The sequence below is a fragment of the Pimephales promelas genome, chromosome 20 (assembly GCF_988280905.1).
Source record: "Pimephales promelas chromosome 20, fPimPro1.hap1.1, whole genome shotgun sequence".
Lineage (NCBI taxonomy): Eukaryota > Metazoa > Chordata > Actinopteri > Cypriniformes > Leuciscidae > Pimephales > Pimephales promelas.
This window is the reverse complement of record NC_142788.1, coordinates 11,380,431-11,406,982: the sequence shown is the minus strand read 5'-3', so window position 1 is coordinate 11,406,982 and position 26,552 is coordinate 11,380,431. Positions and strand designations below refer to the sequence as shown.

General features: G+C 38.3%; 1 protein-coding gene across 5 annotated transcripts in view; it reads right to left on the bottom strand.

The window, feature by feature from the left end:
- The window catches only part of zbtb46 (zinc finger and BTB domain containing 46), a 115,924-nt gene that overhangs the window by 57,005 nt on the left and 32,367 nt on the right, over window positions 1-26,552 (bottom strand). Inside the window, exons 1-2 of one of the 5 annotated variants that reach the window (XM_039669939.2) lie at window positions 23,860-23,940; window positions 14,123-14,178 (exon numbers count right to left, since the gene is read on the bottom strand). The exons of 2 other annotated variants lie outside the window; for them this stretch is intronic. Coding sequence is in view for 2 of the 3 variants with exons in the window: in XM_089124156.1 (XP_088980282.1) it covers window positions 23,860-24,049 (190 nt within the window). In the remaining variant the exon portion in view is untranslated. Of the gene's footprint in view, window positions 1-14,122; window positions 14,179-23,704; window positions 23,838-23,859; window positions 24,050-26,552 lie in introns of those variants that run through there. 2 more of the 5 variants (XM_089124156.1, XM_039669937.2) reach the window with 2 other exon arrangements.

The window sequence follows — 26,552 nt, the reverse complement described above, 5'->3', positions numbered from 1 at the left end:
TCAAATTAAAGACTACATGCTTCTTATTCTACAAAAGAAGGCTGATGGCTTTAAAGGGGGGGTTGATTGCGATTTTTTTAATTTTAAATAGTGTGTAATGTTGCTGTTGGTGCATGAACATTATCTGCAAAGTTGCAGCGCTGAAAGTTCATTGTAAGCTGAGATATCGTCTTTTAAAAATCAGGAAGTTTAATGCCTACAAAAACGACTCGATTGGGACTAGAGCTGGCTTTTAGACGTCACTAACCCACACATTTGCCTCCGGAATATGCAAAAAAGGGGCATGGCCATATTTCTGCGGCTTGTCGAGTGTGTTGTTCACCCAGCTTTCAGGTCTTCTGTGTTCGGGCTTCCCACGGACGCTGTACTTCGTCAACAATGGATACAATTTATATTTGATTATGTTCCTCAAAATGACGATCGTAATCTAGCTCTCTGTGCTGCGCATTTTATGTAAGACAGCTTCCAGAATCTCCGCGAGTTCAACACCGGATTCAACAAGAAACTGTTACTAAAACATGAAGCAGTTCCAGCTTTAAAACCAGAGGCAGCAGTTGTTGGGCCACAACCTGTAAGTAGGCTAAGACTTCATCATTTTAAATGTATTTGCATGTATAATTTCAGACATAATGTTTTAGTTTTATCAAATGCCGGCGCTGGCTTTATAGCCACTTAGTTATGCTATTTTGTGTCTACGACAAACACGTACAAACTGAATTTTGTATATGTACTAATGTTGTAAATGTATTTTTCATGTATACATACTTTATGACGTTATTTTTCGATTTGATCAAGAACGTAAACCAGTGCCAATGCTGTTTGTGTAAGTAGTAGCCAGTCAGTTCAATGCTATTATGTAAAACAAACGTGTATATAGTTAAAAAAAAAACATAGCAAATTACCATTCAGAAACGTTTAGTAAGAGCCGTGTGTGGTGAGGTTCTGCTTGCCTCTCTTCATCACCGCTTTCTCAGTCTGATTCTGGCTCATACTGATACTGCAGTATCGACAACATAATTTACATTTGACAGGAACACACACGCAACTTCGCCCGTAAAATGTAATGGGCGTAAAGTATCCGAACAACATGCGCTACTCAGTTTAGCCAATCACAGCACACCGGCACAAACTAACCAATCTGAGCCCACTGCCTGTTTCTGAGGGAGTGGTTTCATAGTCTCAAGAAGTCAACCGCTCGTTCAAATGACAGAGGAGAATTTTTCAAATTTATGAAAAATAAGACTTTAAAAAAAGAAAAACCATGAATACATGTTATATTGCACCCCATAAACACAATCCTGCAAAGAAAAAAAGCAGTAAACCACCCCTTTAAATGAAGCTCTCTGACTACATACAGTACAACAACAGATAAATTGGCAAAAAAAGCCCTTTAAAACGACATAATCTAACAGTGTAGTTCAGATGATTATCCATGATTGGAAGCAATTACTTAAATAAGGGTCGATAACCACGATCCATCAATATTTTACCACCAGGAGCACAATATCATGATATTATCTACCCTGACTATTGAGTGCACCGCAGCCCAGCTTGTGTCCGCACCAAAATAGAAGGTGTAAGAAGTGGTAGTAGCAAGGTTAAGGTTAGGGTTAGGCCTGTAATGGGATTGAGGGGAAGAAATGTGCAAAGAATGGAGGCTAGAGCAACATAAGTCTCTGAGGATAGAGTGTTAAAGACTGCCACCACCGCTTACAGTCCCTGTCACCAGCAAAAACTCAGATCTGGAGTGACTAGGTTCCTCCGGCCAAGAACACACAGACAGACACACACATTCATACAAACACCCATGCATACATGTATGTATACGCTCTTCCCTATTTTTGTTGAGGTGGTTCTGATATTCTTGGAGGGGATGGGGGAAACAAGGCCATCTTTCTTTCTTTTGTTTCTTTTCATGATGCTGGGAAGGACAGTCGTGACATGCGAGGAGGTGGCGATAGGAAGGAGGAGACAGCGAGCGCTCAGAGGGTGTAAGTCATGTATGCGTCAGTGTGTTTTCTCAGGCAGCCAGTCATTTTAAACCACTCAACTGGACATCAGAGCCATTATCCGAGGGGTTAATCCCCAATTTCACAGAGCTGGCTACAGGAAAAGTGGAACAGAAAGGGTGCGGCCCTTTAAAACAGCTCAAAACGTATGCTACAACTCTAGCTGACACATAAGAAGACGAAAAAACAGAAAAAGAAAGGAAAGTTTGAAACTTTCTCAGAAGTCCATGAACATTGTATGATGTTTTATGATATAATAGCTCAATTTAATTAAGGAAAGAATACAAGCGTACCCTTAAATTGGCTTTCCACATGGTGGTAAAACCATTAATTGACTCAACCAACAGCTGTTTAAATGTGGTCTGACTGAGTAAACGACTCATTAAACGAGGAGTACTGGTATTAAAAGATTAGCCAAATAAAACAAAATAAAGCGAAAATGAGAATTAAGCACAGTTTTAAATAAATATGATTACAAGCGCTCTGCTGGGGTATCATTTTTAAGCATCAAAAAAGAAAGTTGTGTTACAACAAATACAGAGATAAATGAGCTGAGGATAAAAGGTGGATGCATTTAGTCTCGCTATTTATAACTATTAGGATAGCAATATAAATAGACACAAGCAACTGAGGAGGATAAAAAAGGTGTTTTGGATGCACTGCATTGATAAATACTAGATGATTACTGTTTATAATTAGCTAATCGTGTTAATATACATTAAAATACTAATTCAAATACATAAAACAAAGTTGGCATTTCTGAATGTGGATTAATGGAGTTATGCAACAATGTTTGTCAATGAAAGTTTTAACATGTGATGAAGTCCATGGCATTGATTAAAGTAAGGTATAAGTAAGGTACGCTTCATACCAAGTTTGATTATTTCACTCTCAAAGCAAGCAGATAAGTAGATATGTTCTTTGGCACAATCTGTTCTAGGTAACAATATATAAAATAACAAGTGGGACTTTGGAAAGAGCAACTCAGAATGTCAGATACTTTATGTGCTGCCATTTTGGTGATGTTTTCAGCACTTAAATGTATTCATTGCGACTGCCAATCAATTGAATAGAATTAATTGTATAATAAGCTGAGTGATATCAATATTAGCTTCCAATATAAAGATAATTCAAAGAAATTCAAATTTGATCAAAAGTGCAGTAAAGACATTTGTAACGCTACGAAAGATCTCTATTTCAAATTAACACTGTTGTTTTGAACAAAATCCAGAAGAAAAAAAAATTTCCACAGAAATATTAAAGGAGTAATTTAGCCGATAATTTACTCACCCCCATGTCATCCAAGATGTCCATGTCTTTCTTTCTTCAGTCGAAAAGAAATTAAGGTTTTTGGTGAAAATATTCCAGGATTTTTCTCCATATAATGGACTTCATTGGGAACCAAACGGTTCAAGGTCCAAAAGACAATTTCAGTGCAAACTGTTCAAAGGGCTTTAATTTCGATAATTGTGCGTTTGTGACTCTCGTGTTCGAACTCGTTCATCAAAATGGATGAATCTTTTTCTGAGTCAATTCGTTCATTTCGTTCGTTGAATGAAAACTTAAACTTTGTTATTTCTTTTTTAAATGAGCGATCGTTTCGCTTGATAAGACCCTTATTCATCATCTGGAATCGTTTAAAGCCCTTTGAACAGTTTGCAGTCTGTACTGAAACTCTCATTTGGACCTTGAACCGTTTGGTTCCCAGTAAAGTCCATTATATGGAGAAAATCCTGAAATGTTTTCATCAAACACCTTAATTTCTTTTCGACTGAAGAAAGAAAGACGTGGACATCTTGGATGACATGGGGGTGAGTAAATTATCTACTCCTGAACTACTCCTTTAAGCAGGACAACTGTTTTCTACATTGATAATAATCAGAAGCGTTTCCTCATAACAGAGTGATTTCTGAAGGATCATGTGACACTGAAGACTGGAGTTATGATGCGATCAGCTTTGGATTTGCTAAGAGTTCTCTTGACCATGTCTCTGTGCATAGACTGAGCAGCACTATCTCGGTGTCTGTCTTTAGGCCAGACTCCAGCTGGCCCAGGTGACAAGAGCCTGTCACACCACTGAGAATGTGACAAGAGCGGATCTAAAAGGCTTTGAGAGTCTTAACCCTCCGCTCAGCTCCACCCGGCTCAGCACCTCTTCCCCCCTCCCCACGTCCTCCTTTACCTCCTCCTGAGCATTAAGCCGGAGCGCTGAAGGTGAGTCCGTGCTGGAAAGCTGGGTATAGGTCAGAGTGTCGGAGTGTGAAACCGGGACAGGGAGACTGTAGAGTTTACCGGTTCACATCAAGGCCTTGTCCATCTGTGCTCTCTGCTAAACTGAGGTCCTGCAAGGTTTCATCCACAACTTCTCACTGAGACTTTGCCTTGAGCTAGCTTGCTAAAACTTAGTGGTGAGCTTCAGGTATTCCCTCTCCCACTAATGGCAAGTTTTGTACTTGTGTAGCTGTCACGTACACATTTATACATTTGTTAACACTTTACTTTGGATGGTCCACTTTAGACATTCTACGAACTATAAATAACCCTTTATTTTGATGGTCCCCATCCTGTTGACTATAAGTAACTTTGCAATTACATATCAACTAACTCTCATTAGAGTATGAGTAGACTGTCTGCTTAATATCTGCCAACTCTTTATTGTGATGCTCTTCCAACAGACATTATACTGACTATAAGTAACTTTGCAATTACATGTCAACTTATTCTATCCCCAACCCTACCAGTCTACTAATACTCTACTAACACTAATCAGAGGTGCAATGCTACTTTTAAAGGGTTAGTTCACCCAAAAATGAGAATTCTGTCAGTATTTACTCACCCTCATGTTGTTCCAACCCCGTAAGACCTTCGTTCATCTTCGGAACACAAATTAAGATGTTTAAGATATTAAGATCACTCCTGCATACAGTCCATAGGCTTCTTGAGGGACTGGCTCTTGCTGTCCTCGAAAAGTCATAAAAGACATCGTTAAAATAGTCCAAGTGACTACAGGGGCTCAATCTTAAGTTTATCAAACGACGAGCACACTTTTGTGCACAAAAAAACAACAAAAATAACGACTTTATTTCAACTATTGGTTTATTTCTCCCTCTGCGCGAGTCAGGTTACTAGTTTAATAGCGTAAGTTTCTGTTATTGTACGTCACACGCATCACACACACATGACCAGCGTCGGCCAATAGTGAGCCTACGTGTGATGTAGCTCTACGCAATCACACTACGTTAACTGACTTACAGGCTCATGGAGAAGGAAGTGAATAGTTGAAATAAAGTCGTTATTTTTGTTGTTTTTTTGCGCACAAAAGTGTTCTCGTCGTTTGATAAACTTAAGATTGAGCCCCTGTAGTCACTTGGACTATTTTAACGATGTCTTTAATGACTTTTCGGGGACAGCAAGAGCCAGCACCTCAAGAAGCCTATGGACTGTATGCAGGAGCGATCTTAATATCTTAAATATCTTAATTTGTGTTCCGAAGATGAACGAAGGTCTTACAGGGTTGGAACAACATGAGGGTGAGTAAATACTGACAGCATTTTCATTTTTGGGTGAACTAACCCTTTAACTCAATGTGTTAAAGGGACCATCCAAATAAAGTGAAACCAATAACTTTATAAGCAACTTATTCCACTACCCCCAGCCCTAAACTAACAGTTTACTGATACTCGAATGAGAGTTGATTGACATGTAGAATGACTATCAAAGTAACCAATACTTTTATCCAAAATTACTTGCATTGCATTCAAAGTAAACATTTTTGGTAAACCCTGGTAATCAAACCGACATTTCTGATGTCGTAATCACTATGCTTTACTGTTTGAACTACAGTAATACCAAAGAATATGACGTCCTTTATATCAAAAATAGATATTTTATGTGTTTGGATGTTACATAATGGCAGAAAGATTTAAATTAATGTCATATCCATTCACTTTTGAAAAAAACTTTTGCTGATAATTTACTCACCCCCATGTCATCCAAGATGTCCATGTCATTCTTTCTTCAGTTGAAAAGAAATTAAGGTTTTTGATGAAAACATTCCAGCATTTTTCTCCATATAATGCACTTCAATGGGAACCAAGCGGTTCAAGATCCAAAAGACACTTTCAGTGCAAACTGTTCAAAGGGCTTTAAATGATTCCATACGATGAATAAGGGTCTTATCAAGCGAAACGATCGTTCATTTAAAAATTAAATAACTGAGTTTAAGTTTATAAGCTCAAATGGTCGCCTTGCTCTGTTCTGTGATGCGCGTTCGTGACTCTCCTGTTCGAACTCGTTCATCAAAATGAACGAATCTTTCCCCCCGAGTCATTTGCTTCATTCAATGAATAAAACAAACGAATTGATTTCGAATTCGTTAATTTTGATGAACGAGTTTGAACAGGAGAGTCACGAACGTGCGTCGCAGTACAGAGAAAGGCAAACATTTGTGCTTATAAAACTTAAACTTTGTTATTTATTTTTTAAATGAGCGATCGTTTCACTTGATAATACCCTTATTCATCATCTGGAATAGTTTAAAGCCCTTTGAAAAGTTAGCAGTTTGTACTGAAAGTGTCTTTTGGACCTTGAACCGTTTGGTTCCCACTGAATTGCATTTATTATCAGCAAAAGTTTTTTGAAAAGAAAACTACTCCTTTAAATAATGAGTATTTTTTGCTGACACTACCAAAAAAGCATAAAAAGTTGTACTTTCACATTTAAAACAATAAATATTTAAAAAAAAAAATGCTGAGTATTCCACAGCAATTAATATTCATGAGCGAAGCTTTCAGCATCGAGTCACCACAACCTTTACTGCGGAATCTTTTTTTTTTTTTTTTTTTTTTGCCATCAAGCAAACACCCTTAATATGAAAGTTTGGATGTGTCAGTATGACTAATTAACATTCATGAGAAAAATTGCCATTACGTGACTCAAATTTTTGCCATGATCCATATGCATCGCTCACACTTTTCCAGCAGGAGAGCCAGTATGATTAGAGTTTAGCAGGTTGGTAATGCAGGTTGGATGCGGCTGGACAGAATCTAGCTATTTTTATTGTAACATTTCTCTATTTTAGTATCAACTAAAGTACAGGTATTTTGGACACTCATACTTCCATGCAAACTCACAGGCACACAAGGCCTTATCTCTACTCTTTAGTAATGCTCTGGCTCACTTCTCCCCAAACGCATGGTGAACATTTCCATTCATCTCCGCCTCGAAAGACTGTGACAAACTCCCTCCCCAGAAAGTATGCTGGCAATGCCTGTGCGTTACAGAAACACTGCCCCTCTCTCACTGCATTGGTCTCTGAATGATCACAGAATCATAACACATCACCATTATTTATGCCTTTCCCCTTAAAAACGGCCACTTTTTCCTCTAACCAATGGAAAGGATTCAGGAAAAAGTGGGTAAAGTTTATGCCAGGCAAAAAGCAGTTAACCTGTTAACCCTTAAAACTGTACCTGGCAGAGGCACGTCTCTGGCCTTTGTCCTCCATCTTTCTCGCACTCCTTCCCTCCCTCTTTCCCGCTGTCCTAGTGTATTTCTGGGCTATTCTCTGCCTCGGAGGCCCTGAAGCCAGCCGTGTCTCCAGTGGAGGCTCCCTCTCTGACAACCCGGGGCTTAGCCTAAATTCTCTCGCTATTAAAAGCTGTGAAATGCAAATAATGAAACATCTCATTACCACTGTAGGAAAATGAAAAGAGAAAATGGTAGGGGGAAGAAAGAGGGAGAGTGAAAAAGAGCGAGAGAAGGGAGGTTAGCAGGAGATAACCTGACAGAGTGTCTTTTGTTTCACCAGAGCTGGTGTTATGGAGGGAGTCAAGATTGGATTTGCCAGTAAAATAAACAGGGGTGGATCCTGGAGTAATGTTCTCGGGTGACTTACGGTCGTAGAGATGATGGCATGAGGTCACACACACACACAAGAGATCCGGGAGCTAACTGTCCATACGGGTTACACTTAAAATGCTATGTATTCAGTATGCAAGTGAGTTTGAGGCCCTAGGGGGTCCTAAAACCTCTGTGTGGGGTCTTGGTTGTCACATATCTCCTCCTATTACCAGCAACAAGACCATGGATGGGTGAACCACACCTGTCAAGAACATGTCCAGGTCACATTTCATCCCACAATCAAAAGAAAAAACACATATTGTGCACCATCACGACACTGAAGATATTATTCCATGACCATTCAGATGTTTGCACTTTATTTTAGAGACACAAATTCTCATTAAAATATTTCTCATTGGTGTTTAGGATAAAGGTAGTAAAACAAATATTACCATGACCAATTATTTACAACATGGAGGATTCACTCTAAAAAATGCTGGGTTGTTTCAACCCATTTTTTTTCGGACAAATATGGACAAACCCAACCATTGGTTTACATTTTTATATAAAATATGAACAAACCCAACAGGATCGCGATTAATCGCATCCAAAATAAAAGTTTGTGTTTACATAATATATGTGGGTACATAATTTTATATATATATAAATACACACACATGCTTGTATATATTTAAGAAATATTTTCATGTATATACTGTATATAGATTTATATATAATTTATATTATATATAAATATAAATATTTTATATATAAATAATATTTTTTTCTTAAATATATTAATGCATGTGTGTGTATTTATATATATATATATATATATATATATATATATATATATATATATATACAAAATAATTATACACAGTGCACACACCTATATTATGTAAACACAAACTTTTATTTTGGATGTGATTAATCGCGATTAATCGTTTGACAGCTCTAGTTGAAAGATTTTGTAAAAATGTTTATTTTATTTTTTCCGCCACTGAATAAAACAATTTAGAATATTATTGTGACTTTTTATCTTGCGATTCAGACTTTTTTTCTCGCAATTGCAAGTTTATATCACGCAATTCGGAGAAAGAAAGTCAGAATCGCCAGATGTAAATGTAAACGCACAATCGCCAGAAAAATTTCAGAATTGTGAGATAAAAAGTCGCAATTACCTTTTTTATTTTTTACTCAGTGGCACAACCTTTTCGGCATTTTTGCATCTCAGTTACGAGAATTAAATTACTTTGAGACAAATTAAATTGGGGAGAAAGTGCTTAATTGGAATAAAAACAATAAAAAAACTGGCCTAAAAATTTTCTTTATGCTTTTCTTTATGTTTTTCCTATACCGCAATGATTTTTTTCTAGTTTTAAATAAATGTAAAAAAATAAAAATTTAGTTAAGTAACTTAAATACCTTAAAAATCTCAATATCCCGCACTATTTAACTTTTCAAGTAAATATATGTGGTTTTAAATCTAAGGATTTATTACTGGAAAAAAAAGAAATTCACAAGCCATTTTTTGGCAGTGTAGTCTAGACATTAAAAACTGCTTGGAACCCAATGCGTGTTTTGAAACTGCAAATGAGTCGATTACGAGGACGGGTAAAGTTGAATTGAATGAATGAGTTTGTGTATCTTCATCTTCGCTGAGGGACGGGCTCACTTAAGCGCAGGGTTGAGAGGTTGATGACAAGCTAGTTACTGAGTGGGAGACAAATTCCAGCACGATCTCCACCTCTTCCTTCTCTTTCACTGTCTTGCTTTCTCCCACTTATTTTTTTTTCTCTCTGAGTGTATACTCACATTAACACACACACACACAGAGTCATCATTTCAAGTCCACCAAATGGTGTGTCGATGACTCCCTAAAGCTCGGCTGCCGCTACTCACGAATCGACGACTCATCTTTAACACCTTCCTGGAGCTCGCACCGTGAGAGGTGTCACAACAAACCGGCGTTGTCACGCTGCACTGAAGCAAGGCGTTCCTGTAAGCACACACTGCTGTGCACGCACACACCAACACACAACCTCACACACCATGCTGTGACAAGCCATTATCACAACAGGAAGGCTCATCACTGCCAGATAAGGTCCACAAATGCAAACTTCACAGAATGATCCGCTGAATCCTGCCTTTCATTTTTATACTTCATAAAACTTACATTTTTAGCATTGCACTTGTTTTGTGCAGTTGCAATTTAGTATTTTTACGTCCATTGTCCACCCCCTCTGTCACTTTTTAAGCAGGCAATAACTTTAAGATATATAACTTACACACATGCATTTATGGATGGATGGATGGATGGATAGACACACACTCGTCCTGGCATGAGGTGTCTGTCAGGAAGCTAATTGTCATAATCAGGAACACTGGCTCCTGTCAATGAGTCAGAGAGAGAGAGAGAGAGAGGAATAGAGAGAAAGAGAGGTGCAGGTGGACAGAAAGGAGGAGGTGTATGTAGCGTGACTGCTGTGCTGTCAACAAAACATTGGCATCCTTCAGAAAACCATCCGTACTGGATAACCTCGAACTAACAGCCCGCCAAATACCACAACGATGGGGAGAGAACAGGAGGAGAGAGACAGATAGACGCTGAGAGAAAGAAGAGAGCCGAAAACAGCATGACCTCACAGCTTATTAACGAAACGAACTGTTGCTCCTCTTCAAATAACTGATATTCGAATATCATGACAATAAAAAAAGCTCTCTCTTTCTTTACAGGTGTGAAATTTAACTAGCATTATGAACAGATCCTTGAAAACAATGACGCTTCAAACTGGTTTCCTTGGACACTCCGCCATCTACTATTGGTCAGACAAACTCCGCCCCTAACTAATGTCATTGGTTAAGCCTCTGTTGCTGTGTCAGGCTCAAACAGCAATGTTTTGAAAGCATCCTAAAGAGCCGCAGTTTATACTTTTTATGGAAAATCAACTTATAAATGCCTTAATTATAGCCGAGTCAGTATATTAAGAAAGGCATTTTTAAAGGGTTAGTTCACCCAAAAATGAAAATTCTGTCAGTATTTGATCACCCTCATGTTGTTCCAAACCTCGATGTGTTTATTTGTTCTGCTGAACACAAAGGAAGATATTTGGAAGAATGTTTTAATCAAACAGATCTCATTCCCCATTGTAGTCAATGGGGAATGAGATCTGTTTAATTAAAACATTCTTCCAAATATATTCCTTTGTGTTCAACAGAACAAATAAACACATAGAGGTTTGGAACAACATGAGGGTGATCAAATACTGACAGAATTTTCATTTTTGGGTGAACTAACCCTTTAACATCCAAAAGATTACTCACTTCTCAAGTCCTTCACTAGCAACTCAACTATTGTGAGCAGGGAAAAACTTGAATGGTTGCGGCATTGGCTGGTTAAGATCTAACAGGCCGCGCTAACAAGCCTGACTCTACGCCTCGAACAGGACGTTCATGGGTAATTGATACTGTAGGGCTCGGCATTAAAGGGTACAACCAAATTTTCTTAAGATACACTATCACTTTATATGATGAACAGATTGAATTTAGGCTTTTATTAACATAGAAATATTCATAAACACACATCAGTTGTTTGTTAAATGTAAGCTCAAGCATGTTCACTTGAGGGTGAGAACCAATGAGGTTCATTCTCATGTTACGCATCACGTTTGAGCTTCAGCAAGAACCAATGAGGATCATTCTTGTGTTACGCAGCACGTTTGAGCTTCTATAAGAACCAATGAGGTTCACAAAATTTGGACTAAACTGCTCAATTCATATGGATTAGTTTTACAATCTCTTTATGAACTTTTTGAAGCGTCAAACAGGTGGTTCATTCTCTTGCTGTTTACGGAGGGACAGAAATCTCTCAGATTTCATCAAAAAGATATTCATTTGTGTTTCGAAGACAAACGGAAGTGAGGGTGAGTAATGATGACAGAATGTTAATTTTTGGGGTGAACTATCCCTTTAAGGGTTTTTTTTGTAGCTACTTCACTCAACATTTTTATTTTAGCAGGAACTAGAAAATAACAATAAACAAAACAAACAAAAATAAACATGAATGTAAGTTGTATAAACTGGCCTTGTTTCAGGTATGTTCCAATATTTTTACTGAAAAAGATTTTTAAAAAATAGTGATTAAAACGTGAAAGTAGCAGTACCCTTATCACTCAGACGCCATGCCATCTACATCGCAGGGAAACATTAACTCATATGATGCGTTTCTGTCGTTCAGAGGCATTTTCACACCTTTGTCTTCTGTCTGCTGAGGACTAAAGGGGAAAACATGAAGAGAAACACAACTGTGGCTATACTTAGAAGGTTTGACCATTTGTGATCACACAACATAGAAAAAGAAGTGAGCGAATGAGTGAGAAAGGAAAAAGAATGAGAGTCCAGGAAATTAGTAATTGTATGGGTCTTACAAGTCATATCACAGATTTAATGCACTTTATATTAACCCATAAAACATGATGTATCAACCTTCCACAAGGCTGATATGACCCTACTAAATAATTCATTATCTCTAAGAGCTTCTTTTGTTTCATATTTGATAATCAAGTATAGCTTAACAATAGCCAGTGTTTTTACCCAGGATTGTGTTTCCATGGTAACCACGAGTGTGGCCAAGAGTCAACCCTGTCACCACACGCTTCGCTCCTGTCCCATACTGTCTGTTTTTTCCTTCTTTTGTACATTTCCCCAAACGAAGCCTTGACAGAATGGCTCAGGTGTCTCCTGCTGAACTGCGAACGCTAACACCGCTCGATTAACAACGGATAGATTATCCGAGCGATGTACATCATGCTGCATAACAGGGCTATAGTGTTGCTCTGGTGATCACGATCATTCTGCGATACCGCCCACCTCACAAACCTAATTTTAAAGAAAGTCACACATTCCCACGTTGTGAGGTGGCAGTATCGAGTGTCCAACCAACACTTTCTCTGATCAACCCCTTGGGTGGGTTGGGAAGGACGAGAGGACCTTAATTTCATTCCCTCCCTCTCATGTCGTTTTACAAAAATTAAAAAGGCCCAAAATGCAGTGATGGCACTTTGTGTATTTAACCATGATGACTAAACTCAAAGCCTCATTTAATTTTTTTTTTAAATCACATCAGTGGAGGTGCTATGGAGTCTGAAAAGTTCAGATAATTAATAAAATATGAATAAAAAAAATTATATTATATATATATATATATATATATATATATATATATATACAGTATATATATATATATATATATACAGTATATATATATATATATATATATATTAGGGCTGTCAAACGATTAATCGCATCTAAAATAAAAGTTTGTGTTTACTTAATATCTGTGTGTGTACTGTGTATAATTATTTTGTTTACAAATACACACACATATGCATGTATATATTTAAGAAATATTTGCATTTATATACTGTATATATATATATATATATATATATATATAATTGATTATATATATATATATATATATATATATATATATATATATATATATATATATATATATATATATATATATATTCTAAAATATATTCATGCATGTGTGTTTATTTATATATAGAAAAAAAATATACACAGTATACACACATATATTATGTAATCACAAACTTTTATTTTGGATAATCACAATTAATTGTTTGACAGCCCTAATATATAAATTATTATTTTATTAAATTTTGTATTATATTTTATTATTTATCTGAACTTTTCAGACCTCATTACACCTCCACTGACATGATTAAAAAAATTGAAATGAGGCTATATATATATATATACACTGTATATATATTTAAATATATAATTATAATTAAAATAAAATAAGAAAAAGTGTTCACATCCAACCCATTCCATTCCACCCTAAAACTCAATTTCTGCAGTTAAAATAAAAAACAAATCAATAAAATAAATGAAATGATACAAATAAAATTAATATAATTAAAAATAAAATTTAAAATTTTTAAAAAATTTAAAAAATTTAAAAATAAAACAAAAAGTTGACAGCTAACCCATTCCTTCCTAAAACTTGGAGGGAGGTTTGAAAATTTCAGATATTAAAAAAAAAAATAACAATAAAACACAATAATAAGATATAAATAATAACAACTAATATATACATAATAACAACTTAAATCAAACAAAATAAAAAAAAAAATGAAAAAATAGATAAAATAACATTTACCAAACCACAAAGTGTGTCAATGATCACAGCTAACCCATTCCTCCAACACAACAGCTGCACAAACTTTGGCTGCGCTCACCTGGCAGTTCAAGCTCGATAGCAGGAACCAGGGCAAGATCAGGACTCGTATGTAATCTAGAAGATAAGAAAAGAAAAATGGGGCCAAGGAGGGCACAAGTACTGGGGGAGTGATCAAGGAGTCAAGCATGAAGGACGCAGTACAAATCTGACAGTGACAACACAAGTTTTCCTGAATATCATTCAGATGTTCCATCAACTGTAGTTTTAGCGTCTTGTCACAGTGTGCAGAACCAAGTTGTTATTGAAGCTCTTTGACAACTGACAAACAGAGGAAAATTACAGCGAAAGCGGCAGTCCCGCGACACGCCAGACCATGAAGGCCGGTTTCTGCCCGCGCAATCGCGGTTCGAGAGTTTCCCATGTGAGACACTCATCCATCTGCCGCAAATGTACCTCTTCAACGTGATGAATAATTTTTATGTTCTGATGGCACTTTTAAGACAGGACTAATTAACGAAAACTAGTTGATCTGGCATACGTTAAATCAGTTCAATTAAAAGCACGCAGGCAAATGCTACATGCTAATAGCAAGAGCAGAGGAATAATTGTATGTTGAGGGGGAAGTGCTGAATGTTAAACAGGCCCTGTTAACAGCACTTTAGCACTTGGCAATGAACTCCTCTCAGGATTACACCGACCCTTGATAATGGACTAATGCGGATCGGCACATCATACAATACATTTGAAAAAAAAAAAAAAAACAGAGGCCTTCCAATGGCCATGACATATCCACAGATCTGATAGACGGTGACGTTGCAAACGGATTTAAACTCAGTTGGGGATTTGGGAACTTACACCAACTTTGGCTTTTGGGTTTGGGAATTTTCTAAGCTAGCCTTTAGACACAGATCTAGACGGTTCTGAAGAGAGGAAGCCTTCACCCCAACAATCATTCCAATGGCTTTATACAATTCACAACGAGAAGGAAAAGTGTTCTGTGGTATTGTGGAGTAAATGTGTTAGCGCTAGGAGTGTCTCCACCCTCCCTTAATGGTTAGCTCTTGGCAGACAAGATGGGATGAAAAGTATAGAGACAGACTAAACCATCTTATGAAAAATAAACAGAGCTTTTAAGAGACAGACAAAAGTGCTACGGAAAGAGGCAAGCCACTGTCCACCGATTCACCTGAGAACGTTTGAAATGGTAATGGCCTTCCTGTCTGCTAACGTAAAGCCTTTGTCAAAGCCATTGTTATACTCCATAGCCATTGTATCACACCATTGTTTTTTGTCATATCTCAATTGTTACTTTTAGACAGAAAAGGTTTTCATTGATGAGCACATTTGTGTGTCATTTCCTCCCCCCAAAAATGAAATACTTGGCTTAATAAGCAGCGGTAGCTGCAAGAATGGTGTTTTAGGTTGATTTCCCTGTAAAGTATAACACTATGTCTCTCTGGTGCTTTCAAAACATTGCTCTGTTTGTTTGAGGATACTGATCAGGGGTGTGTTTCCCAAAGTTCTGTCGTTACCAACACAATTCAACAGAACTTGCGACCGTAGTTGGCTAACAATGCTTCTGGGAAACACACCCCAGACCAATGCAGTTACACTGACTCAACCAATGGCGTGAGATTGGGGGAGGACTGTCTGTTTGTCCAAACAATGGACATCCCATAAAAGAGCTGATGGGAGTGGAAAGTTCTGCGTGTGATCTACTGACGACACACAAATGCATATGCGACAAGTTCAGCCGCAAATATAACCCTATCCAGCGATTATTTCTTGACTGCGTTTCTTTAGTAAATCCGTGAAGTAGTTTTTAATGCCTGAAGAGGGTTTGTGCTAACGCAAGTTGTTAGAAAATCCGGCCCTTAATATTTTTAGCTTAAGGGGTTTGTTAAAATCCCTTAAATCTAATTTGGGAATAACAGTTATGATACTTTCATGAGAATTCACCCAACATCTATTGGACTCATTGAACTATTGGACTGTATATTACGAGCATACCATGAGACATCTAGTGAGTTTTACTATAAGGAAAAATAAAATTAAAAATTAAAAAGTGTGAAAGCATGTAAATATTGCATAATCCATTGGGAGAAATGAACATGGCACTGCGACATTATACTGTATATGTGTAATATGTAAATAAACAGTAAACTTTTATTATATTCAGAGTTGAAATGACCACAGTTCCCATGGAATTGTTTCTGTTTTTTTTTCATAGGTTTAAAGGAGTAGTTCACTTTTGAAAAAAGTTCTGCTGATAATTTACTCACCCCCATGTCATCCAAGATGTCCATGTCTTCCTTTCTTCAGTCGAAAAGAAATTGAAACATTCCAGGATTTTTCTCCATATAATGGACTTCAATGGGAACCAAACGGTTCAAGGTCCAAAAGACAGTTTCAGTGCAAACTGCAAACTGTTCAAAGGGCTTTAAACGATTCCAGACGGTGAATAAGGGTCTTATCAAGCGAAACGATCGCTCATTTAAAAAATAAATAACAAAGTTTAAGTTTTATAAGCTCAAATGGTCGCCTTGCTCTTTTCTGTGATGCGCGTTCATGACTCTTCTGTTCGAACTCGTTCATCAAAATGAACAAATCAGTTCAATGAGTCATTTGGTTCATTCAACGAACGAATCGAACGAATTGACTCGGAAAAAGATTAGTTCATTTTGATGAATAAGTTTGAATAGGAGAGTCACAAACGTGAATCGCAGTACAGAGCAAGGCAAGCATTTGAGCTTATAAAACTTAAACTTTTTTATTTGTTTTTTTAAATGAGCGATCGTTTCGCATGATAAGACCCTTAATCATCGTCTGGAATCGTTTAAAGCCCTTTGAACAGTTTGCAGTTTGCACTGAAACTGTCTTTTGGACCTTGAACCGTTTGGTTCCCATTGAAGTCCATTATATGGAGAAAAATGCTGGAATGTTTTCATCAAAAACCTTCATTTCTTTTCGACTGAAGAATGAAAGACGTGGACATCTTGGATGACACGGGGGTGAGTAAATTATCAGCAAAAGTGTTTTTGAAAAGTGAACTACTCCTTATATTATATATATTTTAATCAACCGATTCATAGACTTCTAATTATAAAACTGTGCTTGATGACTGTAGGAGAGCGCAGAAATGTATGACAAGAAGCAAGAAGAAGAGTAGCGTCAGAACTAAAAATAGTTTATTTTTGAATAGTTCGGTATTATGGGAGAGACATATTTTGGTCACATTTTATTTTTTTACAGTGTAATTATACGCTTAAGCACTGAGTAATATTAATTAACAACATGTACTTACTACATTAGGATTAGTGGCATGTAATTATGCATGATTTACTGATATCACTACAGTAAGTACATGTAACATTGGTAACAAGGGCACTGTAAAATAAAGTGTTACCCATTTTAGTTACGCTGCTAGATTAACTGGTCATTGGACTAGTCTTTGGTCAGTTTAGGTAAGCAACCCTAATCCTAATACTTAGTGTTTTGAATGTCTATGCATGCGATGTCCACAAAACTCAAAATGTTTGACATTACTGCTGAGGAAAAGTTAGAAAGCGTCACAAATACATAGGTAGGTTTCATATTTACTTCATGCAATACTCGCACATGAAGCTCAGCAGGGATGTACATTAGATAAAGTCTACTTACTCTAAATCCCTAATCGCCACGTTAAAAAGGCTGAAGAGGATGAAGACAAGTATGGTTTTAACTGGTGAGGGCTAGCATACCTCCCTGTGTGTAAACATCCTGTATTTAAGACCACGTGTGGTCAGAAAGTAAGCCAGAAACGACTGAGCGCGACATGGGTGGGTGTGTTGTCAGCGAGGTTGTGTGTGTGTGTGTGTTACTTCTCAAACCCAAAAGCAGCACTAGAGTATGTGACGATTTAAGTCCCACTAAGCTGGACCAAATCTCACCCGTGTGGACACAACCAGAGCGATAATGAGAGAGAGAATTACAGGAGATATTATCGAACAGGCATAAGGAGAAATAGAAGATGAAAAAACAGAAACAAAAACCTCATGACCACATCCTCTTTTTCACCCTGGGAGTGTAAAGCCCACTGCTGCCTGAGCTCTTGCCCAGGGTATGCTATCTCATTTCCAGGGGCTTTTTTTTTCTTCATTCGGTTCCTCCCCCAGGGCTTTCCACACAGCCTGAGAGCCCCCTCTGAAATATTCACAAGGCACCTGAGGACACAGGTCTTTGTGGGGCGGTTCCAGGGAGGTCGGCTCCGGTTTAACCCAAACAACGAGTGCCTAATCTAGGGGGATGAACACATCTAAGTGGCTGATGAGCACAGCTGTCACTCCACACACACACACACACACACACACAGGCCCCCCAAGGGAGCAAAGCGCACCTGTATGCATCCTCACTCGCACAAAAGAACTTCCACAATCTAGTTTAAATGTCCACTACGGAAGATACGCATGGTGATGCTTATTTTGACTTAGAAAAAACTTGTATGACATTTTTATACTTGTTTAAAAGGACAACATTATGAATGAAATTCAATTGAAGTCAATAGATCCTATATCAATATCCTAACAAACAGAATAACCGTAGCCCTCAAACCGTATAGCCCTTAATCCTGTAATTGTGGACAAATGTGGGCACAGGACTATTATAAATGTTATATCACTGTCTTCGATAAAGTTTTGTCTATCCATTTATGGCGTTTTTTTTTATTTTATTTGAATTTATTTACTTTAAAAAGTACCATATTATCTATGTAAATTATGCTTATTTTTATGTTTTATTTAATTTTTTTTTTAATTTTTTTAACTACATTAAAATATCATTCCAATAAGATCTTAGAGCTAAAACTTAAAGATGAAGTGACTTTACTGTAACCTGGTGTCTTATTTTGGCTTATTTTAGAGCGCTCTAAATTACAGTTTTTCCCATTCATTTCTATGGGTGCCCATTTTAGACCCAAATACAAGATTAACAAGTTTTTTTTTTTCACTGACTTAACATTGTAGAATTGAGTCGAAAGAAAATTGTGTGTTCAGGAGGCAAACTTGGGAAAAGTAGCCAAGTCTTGATCAAGGGAAGTATTTTTTAAAAATGAATCAAAAATATTTTGCCCACATTTATCCAGAATACGGTTTTAGGGTTAAAGCTGCTGCTGGTACACGTCAAGGTTTTCTTGCGATTTTTCCGCCTGTCATGTGTACAGGTACACGTTCAAACCCAGATGTGAAATCAAATTGTATAATAGGCTATTGAATTTGCATACTGCCTATAACTTAATTGATTTTAAAGGGATACTCCACTTTTTTTTTGAAATAGGCTCATTTTACCACTCCCCCAGAGTTAAACAGTTGAGTTTCACTGTTTTCGAATCCATTCAGACGATTTTCTGATATTTAGAAGAATATCAGAAACCAGACAGTTTCTGGTCTCATTGACTTCCATACTGTGGAAGTCAATGGGGTCTGGTTACTGATGTTCTTCTAAATATCAGAAAATCGGCTGAATGGATTCATAAAATGGTAAAACTCAACTGTTTAACTCTGAGGGAGTTGTAAAATGAGCAGAGTATCCCTTTAATAAATGTCTGTCTCAGTATGGGGTTTGACTGTTTGATTCATTGATTAAGTAGACTGGATCGCTTTTTACAGACTGTTGTTGTTGTTTTTTATACTGTCTTTGTTAAACTATAGTCGGTTGCAAAATTCTAGTTCAAACGTTAATTAGTCGTAGCACACATCCCTATTGATAACGCATATGGTGTGAGGGTGTACAAAAAAAAAACATTCAAAACACAACAGTTGTCTGCTGAACAGTCATGTTTGCGTTTGGCTTTAAATATTGATGCGAATCAAAAAGGAGGCATCCAACGAGACCCGTACCGTACAGATGTTGAACGTACAGTATTCATGAGTGTGTTTCTAAGCTGATAAATATGATATCAGGCTTTGTGTGGTCTTAAAGTGAGGGGGAGAAGCCGGTCCCCAGTGTTGTTGCAGGTTCATGATTTCTAACCTGTTACCCACACAACACAGCCCACAGCCCGGGGAGAGCAGCCATCTTCCACACACTCCACCCACACACACACACACACACACATTTAGATGTGTGTCGTGTCAGCTTGCACCCCCATACCCTGCCCCCCCCCCCCCCCCACATCAGCACCCTTTCTCCACCGTTCACACACACACAGTTGAACTACCCCCTCTTTATCTGTTTCTCCATCCCTCTGCACCATCAGCCACCTCCTCCCCCATATCTTGTCTCTCTGTGCAAATGTTCAGATTAACAACCGCAACCACCCTGAATAAACACAGCACTGCACTTACTTGTTCAACTAACTGCCTGAACCTCCCTCAAAATACACTTGCACATCCACACACACACACATGTTAAACATGTATGCTGAAACATTAAAACAGTCAAAACAAACTCCTCCATTTAAAATGAAGAATAATTCGGCATATGAAAACAACATTCAGGGTTAAATACAAGTTCTGCGCTTTTAGAAGCGTCTATTGGATTTCCATAGAAAATGTCAAGTTCAGTTTGTAGAGTCGGAACAAAAACTTGTGTTGACAGAGTGCACTTACAGTGGAAGTCTATGGGGCCTTCATATCAGTGTTAATTTCGTTGACGAAAATAATGCCGAAAATTATTCGTCAACATTTTTTCACAGACGAAAATGAGACGACAACTAAATAAAAACTAATTTTGAATGACAAAAACTATAACGAAAATCTATTGACATTTTCGTCAACAAATAAAAACTAGACGAAAATGTTAGATAGTGACGATTTAGGAAGCGATCCAGTCAGAACTGATGTCCTGCGTGAGTGGTAGATGCGCACATTTACTATAACGTGCTGATCATAAAATGTTAAAAAATGAGAACATCTGGAAGAATGAGTAGAGATATGAATATACTGTAGATATGAATAAGAGTGACGATGCAAAAAAAGAGCTTTATTCGGTACGGTTATCCATAATTCTTCTATTAGTAATTCCTCCGTAATTCTTCTAAATAGAATTCTTCTATTCTAAATTCTAAATTAATGCATTACAATTTAACTAAACCCATTAAATTTTAGTCGACTAAATCTACTGTAGAATTTCGTCGACTAAAACTAAAACAATTCAGATGACTAAAATATGACTAAAAACTAAATTGCATTTGTGAATCTGGGAATGTGAATCTGGCAACGTTTTATTACATTGGTTGTTGTACGTATCGCAGCAGTTCGGAATTGAGTGGCTCTCAAAGGTTATTCGCGTTTTATTTATTTTTTTACTATCTACACTAAACCTTTACCATAAAAACTAACAGATAGAGTTAACAAAAGCACAGGTGATATAAAGACGCATTTGCTGAAGGTTGGGCGAAACGATTTTGAATGCGTGATTGCTTTTAACTTTCGCTTTCGAATGCAATGCACAGTGAAAAGGAATAAACGTTCTACTGCTTCTAGTGTTTCTAAAATGTAGGCAGAGGCGCATTTTTCCATTGAGCCTATGTTGAATGATCCTCTGTGGTACAGCAAGCCGTCAATAGAGTTTAACTTGTATTTAATATTGTATTATTGAGTGCTGGACGTGGACAGATATGATGTTTCGGCTTCATCAAAACAGTTCCTAACACGGCGCTGCTCTTTACTCTTATTTCAGTCCCTCTCTTCCCTTTACCCCACGCAGTAGGAACCAGTTCCCCTCCCCTGCTTTCTGTTGACACAATACAGCCACACCTGTGAGGAAGTCAATATGCATAGTGGACCAAATCCCCCTCCTGTCTAAAATGTTCACCCAGTTACACACATACGGACTCTTTATTAAACAAAAACACCTGGACGCGACCCTGACTCGCAACACTGCCCTCTAGAATGAGAGCTCTTGCTAAAAAGAATACACATACAGTGTGTGCATGTATCGAAGAACAATAATGTACACATTTGACAGATGTTTGTGATTTAAAGCAGGTGTATGTGTGCACTCAATGGGAATCAAACCCCTGGCGCTGTTAGCAACACACTCTATAGCCTACCTGTCAAACACACTTTACTCATTAAAGGAAGGTGAAAAAACTAGGGACGCACCACATTTTAGTGCTTAATTACAGTTTGGAACTATCAAAGTATATAACAGGTACAAAGAATGTATGCGGATCTCTCGTCCTGGATCGGTCAGTCCAGCACAATGATTCTAGGCTACCCTGAATGACTGTTTTCCATCCCAGGAGAGCCTGTACCTGACAGCATCAACACACCACTAACATCAAGACAACAACATTTACAATCTTTACATCTAGACGTTAAAGATAAATAATGCCGTTTGTCGTGTTAATTGACTCATTGTTTCATTTAAATACAGGTCACAGGTGTCAAAGGTGAATTAGACCAATGAAAATGATCTGCAAAGGAAGTTGTCATGTTGGCTTCATTCTGTGTAGATGGGCTTGAGGACAGTTCCTTACATAACCAGATCTTCTGCTCAACTGACTCATTTTTGCACTGCAGACAGTCACAATGCCATAATGTAACTTTAAAAAGCGTGATTACAATTATTCACGTTCTTATATAGTTATGTTATTTATCAGCGCGGTAAATTCCGCGACTAAATTCGTTAAGTAGCCTGACATTTATTGTCTGAACACGACATTTTCGCATATAGCTACAGTTATAAAACATTTCCAACAAACCAATCAGAATCGGGTGCACCTGTAGCAAACAAGAGCGCGAGCAAGCGTCAAATCATCAACAGAGTGGTACATTCTTTTGACACGCGCTGAACGATACATCGTTGCGCGTTACGCTCGATTCGAATGTATCAATTCCTAGACGCGCGTTCGAATTCATTGTTGACGTATATCTGTAAAACCGCTGATGGTTTGCCGTAGGCGAGTCAAACAAGTGGGGTTGCTCCCCTTAAAACCAACCCGTCAGCGAAGAGAAAATGGAGGAAGACGGAACTGACCAGCTTTAAGGGGGCAGACGGGGGAAAAAGAGACAATAATCCGAAGAGCAGCGCTCATGTCACCTAACGCTTTCCTCAGTGAAGACTCGAATACACTCCGCTCTCCTCAACTTGAGGGAAGTATTAGGCTACGAGCCCCTGGATTTAATTATGAAGGAAATAATATAATAGAAAAGTGTGTCCAAAAATAAAAAAAATCCCCTTCCCTTTTCTGGTAGTAGGTTTAGGGTGTTGACGCAGCAGAAATTTCCAGCTGGAGAAATTCCCCTTTTGGAGGTTAAATGAGGGGAGGAGAGTGGGGTTAAGCCCTTGCCTGCCAAAGCTGAGCTTTTCATTTAAATACCATCACCACCAGCACATGCACCGACCCCCCAAAGGACATGCTTTTAGGATTAAAACTTATGGCAAATGTTGTAGCCTAATATAAATACTAGTATTAAGTTCTCAATGGTGAAATATGAAACACCGCGCGTCGAGACATAAAGAAAGTCTCCCATCACTGCAATAAAAGTATCCTGAATGAATGACTGCACATCTGACAGCTGTTCTCAGCGCGTGCATCATCTGTCACGAACATGTTCTCACCTGGAAACGTCAAACAGGTTGCTGTCACGCAGTCGACTTAATGACGTGAAATAAAACAAACACACCGGCCTCGCGGAAACTCACAACTTCAACTTACCTGGATACCTGCGTTGAGGAGCGAGCTCATGTCTATGCTGCCATACATACATACATCCAGATGACAAGTCAAGATTGTAAAAGCACTGAGAGTGAAGCCTGTGCGGTGGTCAGAAGAGCTGTTAGAGATAGTGTGGAAAGGTGAGAGAGGCATACCTGTTAACCCATGAGTTCTGGGGGGAGCGCGATGTCGATGCTTTGGAGCTCCAGTGTTTGCTCGTGACAGGTTTGAGAGAGTGTGCACGTCAACAATGTCAGCAGTCAGCTGAGAGACGCGCGTGTGTCGGTCAGTGTAATTCCCCTGCTCGCTGTCTCCCTCTCTCCACGCTCGGCTTTTTCTGTAATTCTCCCTCCCCTGCTTTTCCGTGTCTCGGTATCAGGAACCAACCTCCCCCTCTCTCTCTCTCTCTCTCTCTCTCTCTCTCTCTCTCTCTCTCTCTCTCTCTCTGTGTGTGTGTGTGTGTGTCAGAGAGAAAGAGAGTGAGTGAGAGAGAGAGAGAGAGAGAGAGAGAGAGAGAGAGAGAGAGAGAGAGAGAGAGAGAGAGTCAAATACAGGAAATGAGGCAACATAAACGCTCACATTCACCATCGAACCCTGGACAGCTCCAGCTGAACTCAAGCCTCCAGGTCAATTATGAATATACAGAGGGCAACATGCCCACTTTATTATTACAAAGATGCTTAAAATGACAAGCGGAATATGGACGATGAATTTAAATTTGATTTCATCCTTGCATACTCAAAACCAATCACTAAAAGCAAAACTAATTTGATTAAAATAAAATTACTATAATTTAATTAAAATAAATGTTATAATCCGAAGAATCCGCGTCAATTTGATATGCATGACGTGTAAATACAAAACTAATTTGTGTAATTAATACGTACACACACACATTGAATCATTTGCGGACGCTTTTATCCCAAGCAACTTATTATGATGTTAAAATATGTACAAAATAAAAAATAATAACAAAATAAATACATATTGCTATTCCAATTTTATTATTCTCCCATTGATTTCTTTAAAACACGAATTGCTCATTTTAAAACTCGTCTGTTAGAGCTGCGAGTGCCCAGTTCACAGGGCATGTGATGATTTTTCCTGTGGCTCCTGCTGAATTTGCATGAGGGGAGCGTCTGTGCGTATGGGCGCATGTAGGCGTCAGTGAGTGAGCGGCTGCTGCACGCTTTTGTCCACTGTGCGCGTTCATGAGCGCGTGGACAGTAACACGCGCCCCCTAGCGGTGAGAACGGCGCCTCGAATTCGCCAACGCGGGCATGTCTCAATCACCTACGGACAAATGTAAATCACAGGATGAGGTTACTTTTGCTCGTTTTGTATATTCTCAGAGATACAATGAATTCTGCATGGCTTTACAGCAGTTTTTACAGTGTTTTTGTTATTTGAATGTTGTCAGGTAACAGCCCGGGCATTTTGAATTGCACGTGTGCGTATTTGAGAGCTTAGGCCAGATCAGAATGTGTGTCAGGCAGAGTGTCTGTGTGGATTAAACGCATTGACCTGTGGCAGGGTTCCTGTCTTAGGCTCCTGTGTACGCGTGTAATGCTGATGTTCTTTAGCCACTGTCTGCATCCGCAATCCGTGTCAAAATCAAGCTGCTTTTCTCCCTCGCTCTATCCGTCTGCCTGTCCATGTCTGCCAAGCTGCCTGCCTGACACAACATAGTCTGCCTGATTACGCCTCTTTTATCCTGCCACCTCTGAAACGCCACTCCCCTGCTTCCAGCAAGGGGCTCAAACTTCATTAGCCCTCTTACGCATTTATTCATTCATATCATGAGCACTCATCAAAGCCGGGCCAGAGGGACAATGGCCAAGGAAGGCCTCGCATTCACATAAGCATAGGGAAGTGTCCAGACAACATAGCAATCATATTATTTCGAAACCTCTCAACAAATGCACAGGCAGTCCTGAGCTAGAAACTCTAGGCTAGGAAAAAAAAGAACAAGGTTTTTGACAAATTACCCATGTGAAAAAGAAGTGCACTTAAGCATACTTTCAAAAAGAGTACTTAAAGGGATACTTCAGGATTTAGCATTAAGCTTTGTATTAATTGAAAGCCTGTAGTATTTTCGAATTGCTGTGCTTTCCACCCTCATGTTTGATGTGTGTTTTAACATTGCTAAGAAAATTCCCGCTCCTCCGTGAGAGATACGAGACCGGTGCATCTCACAGGTGTCGGTCATCGGTAATAACGCCACCGGCCTCGCAACGTTCTCCCGCGGCCCTCACTCATCCTGCTCGCCACAGTAAACATGATGAATGGCGACTATAGAACGCAAAAGCCGAATCCCGGACATTTCGGGAATCTTGATCTCGAAACACATTTTCGGGCAGACTCATCACAGAGACTCACTAGTAGCCTAGACTTGTTGTTTAACTACTGCGCTCTGTAACCAGTAGGCGTGGCCAACTAGGGCAGCGAAGCAAGTGCATTCTGGGAGTTGTTGTCTTTCATCCACATAATCCAAAAATACATTTTCTGGCTTTTCTCAGTCTAGAAAGCTCCAAATTCAAAAATAATTTTACATTTCTTCTACATAAATGACCCATTTTAAATACACATTCATCTTTCCAGAGGAGTATTTCATTAATATTACATTATTTGCAAGTACAGTTTGTTTTAAACATACTTAAAAGATTTGAAGTGCATGTTCAGTTAAGTGCACTTCTTTTTCACAAGGGCAGGCATCTTGTTGCTGCCTGAAAACCTTGTTATTTAGGCCACTACAAACGAATGTTAACTCAAATACACTTAAAACACATGTATGCACAGATCGTAGATTCATAATTAAAAGAAAACACTCCCAGAAACGTCAGAACAG